Source organism: Lissotriton vulgaris, chromosome 1_1, assembly GCF_964263255.1.
Source record: "Lissotriton vulgaris chromosome 1_1, aLisVul1.2, whole genome shotgun sequence".
Classification (NCBI taxonomy): domain Eukaryota; kingdom Metazoa; phylum Chordata; class Amphibia; order Caudata; family Salamandridae; genus Lissotriton; species Lissotriton vulgaris.
In genome coordinates, this window is record NC_141685.1 from 723,431,715 (window position 1) to 723,451,880 (window position 20,166).

Here is a 20,166-nt window from a genome sequence, read left to right on the forward strand (position 1 = left end):
TTCCATATCAAGACTGACATACTTGCACCTTCCACACTTCTTTTCTCTCTGCCACACTTGTAAAATGTGCTGGCACACCACCGCATCAGGTTTGGAGCATCTCTTCCAAGTCAATTCCCAACCCTAATAGTGAACACCAACATCAAAAACCTTTTCTCATCCGCACACCACCGAATCAAAACAATCGACTCCTCACCTGCAGAACACATTGAAACCTCTTTCATAGTTACAAAATTACAGAAATGCTGCGATGCAATAAAATCTAAAATTAGAACCGCCGAACACTAAAGTCAGAACAGTGTTAAAAGCTCCTGCCAGCCTGTGACTTCTAGCACCAACAAATGTTTAAATACACCAACTGCATGCTGGACACAAGTGCAGATTTTATTGAAGATCTTTCATATTGTGCTTTTTATCTGAAACACCCTATGCATATTTTATTATATTCAATGGTTATTTCCAACTGCCAGTACAGTGCTTTATATTTCTACATATTCATCTTTGTGTGCAAAGGTAATATTTTATGAATGTATGATTCTGTTTCATATCATTTGCAGAACCGTGTCATCTCAGTAAAGGTGAAATGGATAAAAACTTCTTAGAATTGTATCAGCCTGAAGACATAAGCAAAGCTGTTAAACACAAGACATCCGCACTCTTTAAGTGTAAAGAAGGCTACGTCGAGGGACCAAATTCAGAACTCTTTGGACAGTGCAAAAATGGGACAATAACATATCCTTCATGTGTTATAGATAGTAAGTGGACCTTTTTGATTATTAGCCTTTTATGGGGGTTTATATGAATAGTGTTTTACGTATGTATTCATACTCAATATTTGTTAATGTATTTGATTGGTAACACACAAGCGTGGCCAAGGCAACTCTGCAAAATAAGTATGAAGGTGGTGGAGTTTTCATTTCATATGGCCATTTTGGGAGCTGACGATGAGCCAACATGAGGTCAGGGTGACTATCCCAGAGGGGTCGCTTTGGAGACAGGTTCTGTGTGGTAGATCTCTAGCAACGTTTTGACTTCAGTGCCTTTTTTTGAGAATGTTAGGCTGGAAAGGTGTGCCGTATTCGTTCTAAAGAGTAGCAAACAGCATTTGAATGGGATCGCCCTGTTCGTCTCGTGCTTCTTACCTATAAATCAGGAAACATTGACAGTACCGAATTAAACCCTGTAGAGGTCCTTAGGCAGTCGAAATTTCAGGCCCCCCCTCGCAAATTATTTCCTAATACGTTTTTAATTTTACCAACCAACAATTTTAATAAACACATTTCACACAAAACAAAACATTTCCAATCATTTATGTTATTTAACGTTTTTAAAAAGTTTTAATAAACCAACAAAACTTTACATATTCACTTTGCTCAATTTGTTTGTGGTGAAATATTTCAGTATTTTTTGGAAGACTACATTTTGCAAGACGTTGTATTCAGTAGCCATAATGGCAAGTGAGTTAAGTCGTTCTTGTGTCATTGAAGATTGATTTCAAGATCAAATCAATATTATTTTGTTGCATGGCCCCAAAAAGCAACGGGTCCATAGGCCGGTGCATACTTTGCCAATTTGTTAATTCGGAATCGAAAGTTGATCAGACTGGTAATGCAAGGTCAAAGATTGTTTCCTGAAGCATATTGAATGGTTCATTTTCAGAGACAGGGAGGAATTGAAAGAAGATGAATATGGTACAGAGTACATTTGAATGTGACCCTATTTCACTGGGAGCCAATATAATTCTTTCACATGAGAGATAATGTGGTTACATTTTCCTAGAATTAAGTAGAGTCTCACGACTTACTTCTATATTTGTTGAATTATATGAATTTCAATCTTTAGAGAGCTTGCATTGACTAAATGAAATCAGTTAAGCCTTGAAAATAGAAGTGCCCCTGTGACTTCAGTCTTCTTAGTCTTCCCAGCTGCTGTGGTACTGAAAATTCTGGACCCGCGTTAATCGTCGTATCATGACGATTTTGGTATCAGCAGACCGAGAATGATTAGAATACTATGCGCAAGCATTTTCGTCATATTCAGGTGACAAAATCACCCTGAAATCAGAGTTTCCGTCCTGAACCCTGAACCCGTGAACGGCAGCCATTTTGTGATTGCCCTCACATAGGCCAATGACTAAGACCAAAAACGAGTCTGAAGGGCACGTAAACCTTTGCTGACTCCTCTGTGACCTGGGCAAGCTGACTTCACTGCCTGAAGCCAAAACCTGTTCGGCCAGTTCCTTTCCCAGTGGCCGAATGAGATTAGTATCAAGGCACAACATATCATAAACCTTTCATCGCACACATACCATGCCTAATCTTACACGCACCTGTCCCTGTTTCTTTCTTTATGACTTGCTTTACGAGGAAGAGGTGCCCGTTTTTATTGGGGGTCCGTCGATATCTGATGAAAATACTGGGCCTTGCCAGGTAATTGATTGTGGGCTGGACAAACTGAAATATGGGCTTGTCATCATGACTCTGCTTTTTCTTTGTACGGAAAATATGTGAATGGTCAACTGTAAAATAAGGAGTGTTTGCCTAAAGCATAATATTTTGTATAAAAGGAGAAGGCTGGCTTTGTAAGATGGAGCAGTCTCCTGAGAATATACACCGTGTTGTACTTCTAGGATATCTGTTACTGGCTGCAGCCAATAAATTTGATCTTTGAATTCACCTAGAAGACTCTGTGTTTCTGTAGTCTAAAACAGGAAGGACTCGAGATCATCTGGTGTGTCCCTGGCACCGCTGGGTTCTTAAAAACCCGGTACTTCAGTTGGCGCCCCACGTGGGGCGATTTCAGCGGTACCAGTCCAAGCCAGAGGTTCGTGAGGAGCTTCGTGTGAAAATTCTGGAGGAAGGCCGCCACTTCATCGACCCCTGTATGTCGACGTGGTTCGAAAGTCTTTGCTGCGAGGTTCCCCGCTTCCCGATGGCTACGAAAGACTGCTGCCCTGACTATCGCCCTGTTTTGGACCCTTGATGATTGGTAGAGCGAAACGATAGACGAGTCTTCTGGTGACGTCATCGATACCTCAGTTAAGTATGAGTGGAGCGTCTCCCAGTCCTTACTTTGGTTCTTAGTTTTGGTATCCCCTTGGGATCGCTTTGTTTGGAACTTGCAAGTGCCAAAGCCGAGGGACTCGTGTATTCATGAGACTATCGTATTCGATAATCCTTCGAAGTTTGAAGCTAGACTAGAAAGCGAAGATGCCTGGTCTTAGCAGACTTGGAAATTTGTTTTGTCTTGGTTGTAATAGGGATTCCCAATTGGAGGATTCGTGTCCGGTTATTCCGATTGGAACTCCAACCTATGAACTATATGTGAAACATGGCGTAGGCCCCATCACATATAATGAATTATGGATCTGATACACCAGAAAGGATGGTGTTTTAAAATGGCCCCAATATGGTAGCTTTGACACGGAGATTTTGGATAATCTAGAGGTTAAACTTTTTAAGAAGAAAGCCCGGCCGGCAATGTTTGACTCTTTCCGCCTGTGGCGTAAGGAAGCCAAACAGAAGGAAATTAAATTAGCAAAGAGAAATAAGAGAGAAAGGGGTATTTTGATAATGCAAGCTGCTACGCAGTTTAAAGATAACAAAGAAGAACAGATAAGTGAGCAGTTGCACAGGCAACGTAAAATGGCGATTGATAAATGTTATCCAGTTTTGCCGCCTCTTCAGCAAGATGCAGCAAAAGAACTTGAAAAAGATCCTTTAATGTCGCACTTATTGAGTTCGCCACCCCCTTATGCGCAGAGTGCTACAGCACCTCCGCAACCTTTAGTGGCGCAACCTCTGGTTGCTTTGCCCCTTGCTATCCAGCAGCCGCCAGTTCCTCTTTCGCTGGCTCCTATTCCTCTGGTGCAGCCTTCTCAAGGGCCACAGACTTTGCTATCTGCTCCGCCTTTAACTTCTGCAACTTTTCCACCTGTTCTTGCTACCTCCCCTACTATTGTTCCTATGTTGACCTTTTCTCAATCTGCTTTATCTCCCGTCTTGTCAACCTCTCCTTCTGTTCGACAGAGAATGACTAATACTGTCACTAGTCTTCTGTCTCCCTTCTTTGGGTCATTAACTACGACCCCTGTGTCGGAACGTAAACAGTTGCGTAGCCAACTGCCTGATTCGCGAGAGAAAGAAATATTGGACCGCCTGGCGTGTAAATGGGTCACTCGTCCTTTAAGATATGATGTGGAATCTGTTACGGATGTCTTCCATCAATGGGAAGCGCCGAAACAGAGATATGTTTTCGATAAGGTGTGTACTTTCCTTCGTGAGGTATGGGAAGATGATGATGTGGGACAGGCTCCTTCCGAGTTGGTCAATATACAGTCTGAGTTTGCGAAGGGAACTATTGTGGGTTCCGATGTTGAGAATGCAGTTGCGACGTTGTTGTCGTTTAGGAATGAGTCTCCTTCTCAGCCGTTGTTTGAGCCTGACGCTTCTGCTAGGAGAAAGGCGTGACAATATCCAATGAGAGAGGTTCCTCCGGTGTGGAAGGAAGCAGTTGCTGCTGGTCCAGGTAATAATCCACCGCCTGTACCGGCTCATTTTCAGCGCGTCTGGGTGCATGTTCCCTGGAAACGTGCTGAAGTTTTAGCTATTAAGCATTCTTTGCCTGATCCACGCAAAAATCCAGCAGGGTACTATAAAGAGTTGATTCAGACTGAGGGTTTGTGTGTTATGAATATGGCGGACATCGACATGTTGTTTGGCAATGTTGTTCCACAACCTTTTTGGACTAAGATTCGTCATATGGATCATGCGGTTGAATTGGGTGATACATGGGTTAATCTTAGAGATGCCGACAATTGGCAAGTAGGCGGTGCTAAGCCTGAGGATTTGATTACTGAACTTCCTGATAACATTATTACGTATATGAAGACTTTGATGCCCGAATTGCGTGTCAATTGGGACAAGTTGTCAGCATGTAAGCAGAAGAAAGACGAAACGGTGTCTGACTTTTTCACGAGGTTCGAAGAGACCTTCGTAGACCACAGTGGTCAAGATATGAGTACAGAAGGTGGCCAACGGTTGTTCGTTGACAAGTTTGTGCACAATTTGCTTCCAGAGTTGTGTAAAAAATTGAAAGATTCAGAGAGTTCTTGGGCCGTTTCCTCTTCAGCACAGATATTGGCTACCTCACAGTATTATGAAAATAGGGATAAAGATGAGAAGGATAGAGTAGACAAGAAAACTAAAGAATTAAAGACGAAGATTCTTTTGCAACAAGCGTATCCACCACGTGGTGGTCAGAGTAACTATCAGCAACCTCAACAGTTTCAGAGGAACTCGCAAAGGTTCGAGTATCCCCAACAATGTGTTCCTGTAGGTCCCAATCAGTGTTCATATTGTAAAGAAGAGGGTCATTTCAAGTATAGTTGTCCTATTCTGTTACAGTGTACGAATGGTGCATCTGGTGCAAGAGGTCGAGGTGTTCCACAAGCTCCTAGAGGTAAAGGACGTGGAAATTTCCCCCAGAATGCACGTTCCTTTCCGCCTCAAAATTCAATGAATAGTTTTGATCAGCAGAATAACACGTCTGGTAGGACGACTCAGTACTATGCTGATGACTACTATGCAGAAGATGAGAATATGGAAGGTAATGATTGCTAGGACAGCCATACACAAAGAGAGGGAGTTGTTTCAGTTCCAGTAGATTAGAGTGGACCTTATGTTGAGGTGATTACATCAGGTGTGTCAGAGCCTTTTCTGTTGGATACTGATGCTACAAAGAGTTCTATTATGCACTCTAAACTCCCTGGCGCACCTTTGTCTGGTGAGACGAATGTTTCAGTAGGTTTTTCAGGCGCCCCGGTTAGAAACCCGATTTCTAGTCCTATATCCCTTTCTGTTGGACCTTGTGAATTCAAAGCACCCCTTATTCTAACGACAGGTTGTGGTGAGAACTTGTTAGGATTGGATCTGTTGAAAAGATTGTATGCAACGTTGTATTGTTCTCCTTCGGGTGTACAACTTACACTGGGCAAGAAAGTGGTTTCGCCAATGTATTTTTCGAGGGATAAACTTCCGACAGAATTGTCCTCTCTCCCGGATATTCTGTGGGCTACTGGTCCTAATGATGTAGGTTTTTTGGAAATACCGCCATATGTTGTGACATTTAAAGCCAATGTTAGAATGCCGCGCATTCCCCAATACAAGATCTCTAGCGAAGGTAAAAAGGCGTTGTTAGTGATCATTTATGATCTAATTGAAAAAGATATAATTGAAGAGACAAAAGGCAACGTTTGCAATAGTCCTGTTCTGCCTGTTTTGAAGCGTACTGACACTTCCCAACCACCTGTTTACAGGTTTGTGATTGATCTTAGAGAGGTAAATAAAATAGTTGTGCCACAGTTTCCAGTTAACCCTGATATCACTGCCCTATTGACTATGATTCCAGCTTCAGCCTCTTGGTTCTCAGTGATTGACTTGAAGAATGCTTTCTTCAGCATCCCGATTGCTGAGGAAAGCAGAGATATTTTTGGCTTCAGTTTAGGAGGCCGAAGCTTCCGCTTCAAACGCGCTCCTCAAGGCTACTGTGAGAGTCCATCAATATATAGTCAGGCTTTAAAAACACAGCTTGATACAATTGTTTTACCGGATGGTGCTACCCTTATTCAATACGTCGATGATTTGTTTGTCGCTGCAGATACCGAAGAGATTTGTAAGGAAGCCACCTTGTCGTTGTTGCGTCATTTGTCTGATCTGCATCACAAAGTGTCTCTTTCAAAATTGCAATATTGTCGACAAGAAGTGACCTACTTAGGTCATCTCTTATGGAAGGAGGGAAGGAAACTGACCCCAGAAAGAATTCAGGCAATTGCAAAATTGAGTGTGCCAAAGACACAGAGAGAAGTGCGTGCCTTCTTGGGCATTACATCATATTGCAGACAATTGATACCAAATTTTTCTTTGTTGGACAAACCTTTGGTGGCATTAACGTGTAAAGATACACCGAATGCCATTCCGTGGTCTGAAGAATGTCAGAAAAGTTTTTCCGAATTGCGTGATGCATTGTTTTCGGCTCCTGTGTTGGGTACCCCCGACTACAGTAAGCCCTTTACACTGTACGTCCATGAGAAAGAAGGTTGTGCATTGTCAGTGCTGACACAGTCTTTCGGAGACAAGCAGGGTCCATGCGCGTATTTTTCGTCGACTTTGGATCCGGTAGCTAAAGCATTGCCAAGTTGTTTGAGAGCCACGGCAGCAGCAGCTGTTTCTATTCGGCAGTCTGCTGGTTTAGTGATGAATAATATACTGATTGTGATGGTTCCACATGCAGTATACACCTTGTTAAACAGAACCAAGACACAGCACTTAACTAGTGCTCGATTGTCAGGTTACGAGTTGACACTGTTAGCGAGTCATGTACACATTAAAAGATGCAAAACGTTGAATCCAGCCATGTTGTTGCCGATTTCAGTTGAGAGAATGTTGAAGAACAACATGATTGTTTCCTTAGAACTGAGGAAGAAACGAAAGGGAGGATAGACTTGAAAGATACTCCTCTTCCAGAGTGTGATGGTACTTTGTGGGTTGATGGTTCGTGCTTCAAGCTTCCGAATGGTGATACGACTGCGGCATATGCTGTCACGACTTTGCATACGATTGTTGAAGCTGCACCCATCCCACATAATTCAGCTCAAGCAGCAGAATTGATTGCACTTACGAGAGCATGTGTTTTATCAAAAGGAATGAAAGTGACCATATATACTGACAGTCAATACGCGTTTGGTGTGGCTCATAGTTTTGGACGTTTGTGGCGTGAACGTGGGTTCCTGACTTCGCATGGAGCCAAAATTCAGCATGGTCAGTTGGTGAATGAGCTTCTCGAGTCACTTACTTTGCTGTTGCACGTTGCGATTGTGAAATGTAGTGCGCACAAAAAGGTTACTGATGATGTTGGTCGTGGCAATGCATTTGCTGATGAAGTCGCAAAAGAAACAGCAAAAGATGTGATGAGTCAAATGTATGTTGCAGGCCCTGCAAGATGGGTTGGTGACGTTGGAATGTGTGAAGATACGATAGAGAGTGTGAAATCTATTCAAGCTGAAGCTACAGAGAAAGAGTTGAGTGTGTGGAGAGAGAGTACGGGTAAATTGGATGCGAATGGTTGTTGGGTTGAATTGTCAGAGCATCTGCGATGGTTGTTACCCGATGCGTATGTGCTTGCAGTGGTTACAAAGGCTCATGGAATGGCTCATATCAGTGTGAAAGGGATTTGTAAGTTGTTGGCTCCAGTATGGCAAAACGCTGGAATTCCTAAGTGTGCAGAGAATGTGGTCAAGAATTGCATGGTGTGTCTGAAATACAATCCTGGTAGGGGAACCCCAACTCCAGCTGGTCATTTTGCTCCCCCTACGTATCCGTTTGAGGTTTTGCAGCTAGATTTCATCCACATGGACAGGTGCAACAATTTGAAATACGTACTTGTTGTTGTTTGTGCCTTTTCCAGATGGGTAGAAGCATATCCCTTAAAAGACAACACTGCCTTATCCACAGCTAAAGACCTTGTCAAAGAATTCTTCCCTAGGTTTGGAATGCCGAGATTGGTCTGGAGTGATAATGGGAGTGAATTTGTGGGTCGACTGATGAAGAAAGTATGTGAAGGGCTAGGTATCCAGCAAAAATTCCACGCTGCAAATCACCCCCAATCAGCTGGACTAGTATAGTGCTATAATGGCATGCTGAATCTGAAATTGGCCAAGATTCAAGCGAGCTCTGGTCTTAAATGGCCTGACGCTTTGCCCTTAGCACTCCTATCAACAAGAATGACTGTGCATTCGCAAGTGGGACTTAGTCCTTATGAAATCGTGTTCGGCCGCCCGGCCAACATATGGGGAGTGCCAAGGCCAACAAAATTCAGTGAAATAGAACACCCTGTACTGCTTGATTATTTGTATGATTTGACGGCTAAATTACGTGTTACACCAACAGGTTCACAATACCCTGCCTCAGGTCTCTGAAGCTCCAGGACATCCTATCGATCCTGGATCATGGGTGCTGGTCAAGAACTTCCAACGGACAAAGAATGACCAGCCCCGCTGGACCGGCCCCCACCTAGTCCTTCTCTCAACGAGATCAGCCGTTCGAGTGGAAGGAAAGAAGAACTGGATCCACGGCGTACACTGCAAGAGGGTCCCTTTGCCTCTACCAAAAGACCAGTGGGTCCAGAAGGGTATCGCTGACTCTGAAACTGAGACTGTGCCTCGTTTTCTGCCTTTTAGCAATGCACGTGTAAAAGGAACAATTCCTGAACGAGAAAGTGACAATCTTTTGCAAGAAGCTGTGCCACCGTCAATTCAATTGGACACTACAGAGCCTGAACTCTTGTTCCAGAACCAGACAGTACCTGGGAAAAGCTGTTATAATCTAAGGCGAGAGCTATGGACAAATAAAAAATTCCTTTTTCTTTTTCTGCTATTTTTGAAAGTGCAGCTCTCTCATCTGAAAAACTTTCTTATTTTTGTTTTTCGAACCGCCATCCGGGTTCAGCTGTAGGGTCGTGGTTGCCCAAGTCTTTGGAGTGCAGCTGAAGACGTTAGGTCAACAGTTCTGGTTGGTCTAAGGGAGTTGCCCTGGACTGACATAAGCATTTTTTAGCATAGAACACCCTACCACCGCGAGCAGCAATTAGAGAGGATGGAGTTTTTCGAGATGGAGAGACCTGCCAAACAGATGGACTTTAAAGCCAGAATGTGTATAATGATGACAAAGAAACGCTTTTTGATATTATGTATTTTCATGTTGCTTAGTGTAATGATGTTTTTAATAGGATATGTTTTATTCTCTTTTGAAGTGACATTTGCACCCACTACACAGCCCATACCTCCTTCTACTGTTTCCTCGCATTCTTTTCACCCTCTGCCTGAACACGAGTCCGCTAGAAGATTAGAATTTGTCAATAATTCATTCGTTTAGCTTTTGCACCAACACCAATTAGTAGTGAACACAACTAATTGTTGGGTGTGTGGTCTTATGCCACATACGACAGATAAGGGTATCCCACACTTGGTCTTACCATTTAGCTACAATGGTTCTTTGTGGGCGTTTCAGACGATGTTCATATATGCCATCGAACCATATCCCCCACGTTCCACTAGAAGTAACTCGAGCAAAAAGGCATTGGTAGTGGGAATCACAAATATGAGCAGAAACATTGACTCGTATAGAACGATTCCCAGAGATGAGTTACAGGCTTACGCTAGATGGAACGTAACAGGATATGGAGTTACTCTGAGTGAGAACCAGCGAGCAAAGAGATCTTCCCTGATTTGGATTGTACCCCATCAGGGTCACCTATGTCTGCAAGGTAATGGCAAGATTTCCAGAGCTCAGTTAGGGAAAAGTATCTGCACTGAAACATATGTTTTTGCGTCTCGGACTTCCCCTTCGTTCCTAGCAGCTAAGAGTACCTATTTCCTCTGCCATGATAGAGCCTATACATGGTTGCCCCCTGACTTCTCGGGCACATGTTTTGTTTTGTTCCTGTTGCCTCCCACCTACACGGCCGCTGCAGATTACCATAAGACAAGTATAGTTAGAGGTGTCTTCAGTAAAGAAGACACTGCAGGACAAGAATATGGAGATTTCGTAAAGGGTTTTCTGCCGTTTTGGGGGCCTATGGTGAACAGCAGGAACATAAGGCAATTGACAAGGGTGGTTGAATCCACTGTAGTTGAAACCGCCGGTGCCCTTAGTAATTTGACTGCCGAGCTCCAGTCGGATCGCCTTATGACTCTTCAGAACTGGGTCGCATTAGATGTCATACTTGCAGACCTAGGTGGGGTATGTAAAGTGATCCAATCAAGTTGCTGTGTTTTCATTCCAGATAACGCTCCAACAGTCTACCAGGCCATTTCCAAACTGCATAAAATCTCTGAATCTATTCACGTGGATAAAGGATATTGATCATTGATGGGGTGGTTCTGGGAACTGATATCCGGCTGGGGGTGGAAGATTCTGATAGTCATTGGGATGATCTTAGCCATTCTTTTCCTGTTCTGTCTCTGTGTACAGTGCGCTCCTACAATATGTAGCCTCTGTGCTACATCGTGTGTAAGGAAACCTGTATCAAGGGATGAGCTAAGTAATAAGATGATGCTACAGCAACATCTCAATGACTTTATGAATATTGACCTGAACTCAGATTAGCATGAGTATAGGTTAATTGCCTATGTAAGGGCAAAAGGAGGGTCTATGGTACTGAAAATTCTGGACTTGTGTTATAAACTTCAATTCGAGTCAGCAGAGTTGTCCTTGCCATGTGGGGTACCTCAAGGTTCATCCCTTAGTCCCACACTATTTAACATCTATGTGTCGGACCTCGCTAAAACAATCAAAGCGCATGGGATGAACCTTACCTCATATGCGGATGACACCCAGTTGATTCTGGCCGTCAGAGATGATGGGGAAACAGTAGCGGAAAGTTTTAAAGCAGGTATGCTGGCCATCGGTCAGTGGATGTCAGCAAACTGTTTAAAACTGAACTCCGATAAAACCGAGGTGGTAACCTTCGGTCATCTCAGCCCTAACTGGTCCTCTGCATGGTGGCCGTCATCCTTTGGAGCCTTGCCCAAACCAACCACGAGAAACCTGGGCGTCATTTTTGACGACAACTTGAATTTTATGGCTCATGCCAACCAGACGGCCTCCACAGCATTTTACAAACTACGCCTGGTAAAAAAGATCCTTCCATTTCTTCCCAAAAGTGTAGGCAAGACATTAGTTAGCGCCCTTGTCCTGTCAGCATTAGATTACTGCAATGGCCTGTTTGCCAATGCCCAAATCAGGGTCATCAAGAAAATGCAGACAGTACAGAACGCAGCGGCCAGACTTCTCTCGGATATCCCCAAATTTAAACCTATAACTGATACCTTGAGAAGCTTTCATTGGCTCCCTATCAGGAATAGAATCAAATTCAAAACATTGTGTATTGTTTATAAATCGCTACACCAACAAGCCCCTCAATTCCTGAGAGACCACCTTATTCCATATATTCCTCCTCGGCTACTCCGTTCAGCCAAGCTGAACGATCTGGTAGTACCACGGACTAAACTAGTCAACTGGGGAGACAGACGTTTCCTGGTTGCCGCCCCAAAACTATAGAACACACTTCCTCAATCCATTAGATCCAGCCCAAATCTCCTGTCATTCAGAAAGAAACTGAAAACATGGTTGTTTAACCTCTAAGAGCCAGAAGCCAAGCATAGGAGAGTTCACAATAGTACAGCGCCGAGACGCCTGCGGGCATTTGTTCGCGCTTAAGAAATGTTAAAAATAAATAAGTAAATAAATAAACATCGTCGTATCATGACGATTTTGGTATCAGCAGACCGAGAATGATTAGAATACTATGCGCAAGCATTTTCGTCATATTCAGGTGACAAAATCACCCTGAAATCAGAATTTCCATCCTAAACCCTTGGGTTCCATTTTGTGAACGGCAGCCATTTTGTGATTGCCCTCACATAGGCCAATGACTAGGACCAAAAACGAGTCTGAAGGACACGTACACCTTTGCTGACTCCTCTGTGACCTGCGCAAGCTGACTCCACTGCCTGAAGCCAAAACCTGTTCGGCCAGGTCCTTTCCCAGTGGCCGAATGAGATTAGTATCAAGGCACAACATATCATAAACCTTTCATCGCACACAAACCATGCCTATCCTTACACGCACCTGTCCCTGTTTCTTTCTTTATGACTTGCTTTACGAGGAAGAGGTGCCCGTTTTTATTGGGGGTCCGTCGATATCTGATGAAAATACTGGGCCTTGCCAGGTAATTGATTGTGGGCTGGACAAACTGAAATATGGGCTTGTCATCATGACTCTGCTTTTTCTTTGTACGGAAAATATGTGAATGGTCAACTGTAAAATAAGGAATGTTTGTCTAAAGCATAATATTTTGTATAAAAAAAGAAGGCTAGCTTTGTAAGATGGAGCAGTCTCCTGAGAATATACACCGTGTTGTACTTCTAGGATATCTGTTACTGGCTGCAGCCAATAAATTTGATCTTTCAATTCACCTAGAAGACTCTGTGTTTCTGTAGTCTAAAACAGGAAGGACTCGAGGTCATAGGGTTTTGTCCCTGGCACCGCTGGGTTCTTAAAAACCTGGTACTTCACTGGATGTTCTGTAAACCTGAAGAAAGTATTTGTTTCAAATATCTACCATGTGTGTACCCTTTTTGATGTTCACGAATATTAAAGCAAACAAAAAATCATGCGGGTGACACACAACGCCAGCTCCACGTTTGGCATGATTAAGCATGCAACTTAAAAGAGCATGATCACAACTCCCCTGATTCACACACACCACAATGGAACATATGGTGTATCATCTTGGAACCAAAGCATTTTGCAGTGTTTGTGATATTCATGAATACTGGAATTAAGACACATAAGGGACACGCAAGAGATGCATTGTATACTCATTTGATTTGTCATTGGTGAAGACCTCACACCTTTTTGGACCATGAACATACATCTCCAAGACACACAACACATCATTGACACGTGTGACATTTTGATTTTCACCAGTGTGCATCATTTTGTATGTTTGTATGTATGTATGTTGGATAAACAATGTTATGTTATTTATTATTTGTTAAGCGCGCATACGCCCTGGGGCTTCTTGGCGCTGGTGAGAGAATCAAACATAACAGTGCATAAAAGAAATACAGTTATTTTTTACAGTAGGCCTGGGAAAAAAGAAGAGTTTTAAATGCCTTCCTAAAAGCAAGGAGATCCTTGCTATGTCGCAGGGTCAAGGGGAGGGAATTCCACAATGAGGAGGCTAAAAATTGAAAACTGCTGCCTCCTTGACGTTTCTTTTTGAAACGAGGGACCTCGAGTAGATCTTTGTGGATTGATCTCAGACTGCGCGAAGGTGTATATTTGCGCAGTAGTGATCTAAGGAACATAGGGCCCTTGCCCTCCAGAGCCTTGAACACAATGCAACCCACCTTGAAAGTGGCTCTCTGTTCCACAGGCAGCCAGTGCAAGGTCTCTAGTCCATGTCTGATTGATTCCCACTTAGGTACTTTGCAGATAGGTCTCGCAGCTTGATTTTGCAAGTACTGCAATCTTTTAAGTTGGCCAATAGGCACCCCCAAGTAGAGGCCATTGGAGAAATCAATATGGGACAGGACTAGAGCACTGACTGTCTGAATTAAAGCCAGGCCTGTAAGAAGATGTGCTATTTTTCTGATCTTCCTCAATTGAAAAAACCCCGAGGAGACCACAGTTCCGACTTGGCTCACCAAGGTAAGGTCCTCACTAAGAGTCACTCCCAAACTTTTCACTGTACGGGATTTTTTTGGGGGCGAGCCCATGTCCGATGGCCAGAAACTAGGACTCCAGCTGATCTCACTCTTCCCAGGTAGAATGAGCTCCGTTTTTCCCGGATTTAACTTAAGGTGGTTTAGAGACATCCACCTCTGGATAAAAGACATGGTGGCTCGAAATTCCTCGGCAGCATTGTGGGAGTTTAGCACAAAAACCAACTGCAGGTCGTCTGCATAGTTATAGACATCGACCTTGAACTCTCGTAGAGAGAATAACAGTGGGCGCATGTACAAATTAAATAATAGAGGGGACAAGGAGGATCCTTGAGGGACCCCACAGAAGGAGGTTTTTTTAGGGGCTGTGAAGGAACCTAGTCGAACCGATTGAGTACGTCCAGAAATAAAAGACTTGAGCCAGGCCAAGGCCGAGTCACGAAGACCGGCCTGTTCGACACGGTTGACCAAGATGGTATAGTCAACCGTGTCGAACGCCGCAGACAGGTCCAGTAACACCAAAGCCTGGTGTAAGTCCCTGTCTGCATTAGACCTTAAAGTATTCTGAACGGCCAATATCACTGCCTCAGTGGAGTGACCAGGCCGGAAGCCTGCCTGGTTGGGTTGTAAATACCCGGAAGCCTCCACAAAACTTGATAGGCAGTTGGTTACATGCGCCTCCAATATTTTGGATAAGTAAGGCAGTAACGATATTGGTCTGTAATTAGAGAGGTCTGAAGAATCAATGCCAGGTTTTTTTTTCAAAGGAATCAATAAGGCCTGTTTAAAACTATTAGGGACACTTCCTGACACGAGGGAGTTATTGAGCAGTGGAATCAGGCTATTTGGGAGCGCCCGACCAATTTCTCTCATTACTTGGGGAGGGCAGGCATCCTGAGGAGATCCTGATTTAACTCTAGTGAGTAAGTCTTGAAAGGTTTGGTGAGTGATTAAGGGAAAGGAATGCAGGGTAAGAGGGTTTAAAAAGGTGTCGTCTATCGGGGCACAGACTGGAAGTTTGGATAAAGTGTCCTTAATCAGCACTATTTTATCATTAAAATAGTCATTCAGCGAATTGCAGAGCAATTGTGAAGGGACAACCGGGGGAGAAGTTCTCTCATCATTGCACAACTCCGTCACAATCCTGAAAATTTCTTTCGACTTGTTGGTGGCATTAAGTATTTTAGAAGAGAAATAAGCAGTTTTGTGAGTGTGCAATGTTTTTTGGTAGGCTTTGCGGGTAGAACAGTAAGCGATCCTTGCTTGAGGACAATAGTTGGAGCGCCATGTTCTCTCTTGCTGCCTCACTTCAAATTTTAGTTTCCTCAACTCCGGTGTAAACCATTTTTGCGCATCCGCGCCACGCGAGTTATCAAAACGAGTGAGGGGAACACAAACATTAATGGCCGAATTTAGCCAGTCTTGAAGCCTACCTTCGGCTATCTCCACATCTGAGCTCTGCTCTGGCAGAGTAGATTTTAACAGATTTAAGAAAGCAGACATGTCCAGCGAGGACCATTTCCGAGTCAGACTGGTAGCCTTCAGCTTAAATTGAAGAGCTTTCTCAACACAAAATGAGAAATTAATAATAAAATGATCAGACCAGCTACAAGGTTTAATATCAATAAAATCAATGGCTAAATTCAATGACCAAAGTTGATCGAGACTGTGGCCCTTTTGATGGGTCTGAGTATCTATATGTTGTATTAAATTCAGATCACTCAGAAGGTCCCTAGTCTCTGCTGCTTGGGGGTCTGATAGAATGTTATCAAACCAGAGATTTAAATCCCCGACCAAAAGCAGTTTTGAATTATCAGTAGCTAACATGGCCAGTTGCTCCGCAAGAATAGCAGGGAACATAACCATGGTTTGGGGCGGGCGGTATAGTAAAACCACCACAAGTGTCCCATTGACAGTGTCCAATTTGGCAACAATATTCTCCACATTAGAAATATCCAAGGAGGGGAGTTGTCTAAGTTGATGTTTTTTATTGGAGATGATGGCCACCCCGCCCCCAATTTTACCTGCCGGTCGTATCACGGAGATAATATAATAATCAGCAGGTAAGGCGGCCAAGATGTCCGGTAATGAATCCGGGGTGAGCCATGTTTCGGTCAACAGGAGTAAATCCGGTTTAATGTCAGATAGTAGCAGAAAAATATCTGTCTGATGTTTGGTCATGGAACGTGTGTTTAAATAAACACATCTAAAATTGCAGGTGGTAACTGGCATGCTTGCCGAAACCGCGTAAGTAGAGGCGGAGTCCGTAGTTAGGGTGATGGGATTACTGATGCCTAGGCGAAATGTCCGCTTCACCGCTTTGAGGGGTACGGGAGGGCACTTCATAGTAGAAGGTCTTAGTGATAATAATTCGGCGGAAGTATACACCAGAGGACACACAGGGTCCTTAGCCCCTAGTCCCGGACGCTCGCGGACGAGCGCAGACGAGCTTGACTCTAGCGCGACTCCGGCGCGCCTCCGTCGCGCCCGCTGCACTCGTCCGCTGCGCTCCCTCCACCACATTACGTTTTATGTGAGGGAGCCTCGAGCGACTGGACCGCTGCCACAGGTCCCTGCGCTCTCTGGCTCCTCCCAATATGGCGCCCGTTCCCACCACCAGCCCGGCACTAGGAGCCGCGGTAGGTGAGCCGCCCTCCACACAATCGGCAGAAGCCGCGATGGACCAAGGCAGAGGGGCCGCTATTAAGGTAAGGGTGCAAATGGCGCTATGAGTCAGCCGCCCTTCACGCAAACCGATACACCGTTGCAGTCACACAGTAACTGTTTAAAAACACATAGCAAGATCACAATATAAGTTAAAATAATCAGGTGAGCAATTGTAGTCCAGTCTGCCGTCATGCAGCGTCTCTCAAATAATGGCGCCGGGCTGCTACCACCAACCCGGAATCCACGAGTGAGGAAGGACTCCCTATCATTTTATGGGAGGGAGCCTCGAGCGACTGGACCGCTGCCACAGGTCCCTGCGCTCTCTGGCTCCTCCCAATATGGCGCCCGTTCCCACCACCAGCCCGGCACTAGGAGCCGCGGTAGGTGAGCCGCCCTCCACACAATCGGCAGAAGCCGCGATGGACCAAGGCAGAGGGGCCGCTATTAAGGTAAGGGTGCAAATGGCGCTATGAGTCAGCCGCCCTTCACGCAAACCGATACACCGTTGCAGTCACACAGTAACTGTTTAAAAACACATAGCAAGATCACAATATAAGTTAAAATAATCAGGTGAGCAATTGTAGTCCAGTCTGCCGTCATGCAGCGTCTCTCAAATAATGGCGCCGGGCTGCTACCACCAACCCGGAATCCACGAGTGAGGAAGGACTCCCTATCGTTTTATGGGAGGGAGCCTCGAGCGACTGGACCGCTGCCACAGGTCCCTGCGCTCTCTGGCTCCTCCCAATATGGCGCCCGTTCCCACCACCAGCCCGGCACTAGGAGCCGCGGTAGGTGAGCCGCCCTCCACACAATCGGCAGAAGCCGCGATGGACCAAGGCAGAGGGGCCGCTATTAAGGTAAGGGTGCAAATGGCGCTATGAGTCAGCCGCCCTGCACGCAAACCGATACACCGTTGCAGTCACACAGTAACTGTTTAAAAACACATAGCAAGATCACAATATAAGTTAAAATAATCAGGTGAGCAATTGTAGTCCAGTCTGCCGTCATGCAGCGTCTCTCAAATAATGGCGCCGGGCTGCTACCACCAACCCGGAATCCACGAGTGAGGAAGGACTCCCTACAATGCATAGAAGTGACACAACCCAAATCCTAAAGTCAGGGTGAGCAACGTTTTGTGCCCTGGTGAATGATGATCACACATTCTTAACCCGCACAGCACCTCATTATGACATATTGGGTTAACTTTGCCCCAAACAACTTTACACAATTTTTGTTGTTTGTAGACAATGATCCAAAAGATAGCAATTTTTGCGAACACTGAACATATAAATAATAAGAAACAATATTCGGAATATTGATAAACCTAAACAATGTTGGGTTGCTAAGAGATTAGGTCGAAGCCTTAGTCCACAGAGAAGACTTAAAAATGTGTCTCCAACTAGATGTCCCTACTGATTGGTCACGTGACAATGGTTGAAGATGAGAGTCTTGCACTTACCAACATCTTTAGCATCTGAGCAAAGCATAGCATAACAATGGTGCAGACCACAAACATAATGATATTGCAGCCATTTGTACAGCTGTCTGTTTACACAGAAGGAGATTACCGTGGCCTACCATCTGTGAATGTACATCGTTTGCAGCTGCAACAAAAGTGGAAGGTCTGGCGCCATCCTCTTCCTCCACAGGTTTGGGTAACTTAGTCAAGACCAACGTGACCACCTCTACCAGACAGGACACCACTCCCACCAGAGTGCTCACGCACTGTGCAGAATGCACACCCAAAGTTGTGATTGCATGTGTTGGAAACACCATGGCTAATTAGCACTTAATAGCAGCACATTGAGACATTAAGATGGGAAGGTACCTTAAAAAGTTAATATGCCTGCTGTAATGATAACAATGTAGCATATATGTCACAGGCTGGCATGCTTGTAAGCAAGATAGCATAATGGATTCATGCAGTGGTACAGAGCTACAGTCTTAGGCAATGTTTTATCTTCAACAGTCTAAATCAGCCACTCTGCGAACCAGGGAGAACTAACAACATTTCCACTGACTTACAGCAAGCGAGACTAAGTTACAGGAACAGAATTAGGTGTCGGAAGTGATCGAGGAGACAAGAAAGGCAACTTTGGAGTGACTGCATCGCCGGCTCGCTACAAAAAACTAACAAGAGTTCCCACAGGGGCTGGCCATGCAGATTGCAAATGGCGGATCGGCGAAGGAAACCCCAAGGAAGTACCCCAAGTACGGCAACGACTGCACACACAAAGTAAGACAGAGTGCAGTGCAGGACAAGGGAAACCCACCACCAGTCCCGCCGATACACCTTCCCCCCCACCCCCAGTGCAGCGAAGGCGGAGTACACGAATTACGCACAATATACCTCACTGCCTGACTACGCCTAATCAGTCACGCTGCACCACAACTGGGATACAATTACTGGAGCAGCATAAGATACACCACGCCTACCAACCGCGCTGCCTTGCCCTGCTACCACATGCAAAGTGCCTCTGCTGAGAATCAAGAGCTTTAGCGACACAAGGAACGGGAGGGGAAAACCCATAGATAAACATTCCAAACGCCTTGGCTCCACGAAAGATCAAGACCTTCTGGAGGCTCCTTTGAGCTGGAAGAGGTTGAAAAACAAGGGGAAAACCTGGCTGTTCATACAACGGAGGTGGTGCTCCCACAGTTGGCAATATAAGGCAAGAGGAAGGGGAAGGAAGTCCCACCCACCATAGCCACACAGCAAAACGAGTACACAAAGTGGTACCAGCACTGATCAACAGGCTCAGTGACGCAGATAACCCGGACTGAAACGGAGCCTAAGACAACAGAAGAAAGAGGACAGATCCATTGTGTAAGCAACCTCTGGCACGGACACGAGCAAGGGGGCGACCAGATTCGAACTGGTTGAACTTGTCATCAAGACAATAGAAGGAATGTTTCAGTGCATGTTAAAAACACTTAATTAAATAAATACCTCACAAATATTTTAACATGGGAAATCAAAACACCTGCTTTAATTGCACGTTGCCGAATATTTTCAGGGCTCAGGTCGTGTACATGCTCTTAGAGCCAGTGTCGGCCCTTACCCTTGGCTCTCACTTTCAATATCTGCTGACTCACCTACCGCTATCTTCGCTTCGTGCCACTCCACCTGGGTACAGTCAGACTGCACCGGACTGAAAACTAAATAGCTTTCCTATACTCTGCAGCGGGACCTGTCCCCCAGTCTGTACAGC

At 44.8% G+C, this 20,166-nt stretch overlaps 1 protein-coding gene across 10 annotated transcripts in view; it reads left to right on the forward strand.

The window, feature by feature from the left end:
* LOC147747713 (coagulation factor XIII B chain-like) overlaps positions 1 to 20,166 on the forward strand; it is a 1,126,012-nt gene that overhangs the window by 938,825 nt on the left and 167,021 nt on the right. For all 10 annotated transcript variants that reach the window (XM_086955075.1, XM_086955118.1, XM_086955080.1 and 7 more), the window contains one exon: positions 558 to 755. In XM_086955075.1, the coding sequence (XP_086811201.1) occupies positions 558 to 755 (198 nt within the window). The remainder of the gene's footprint in view (positions 1 to 557; positions 756 to 20,166) is intronic.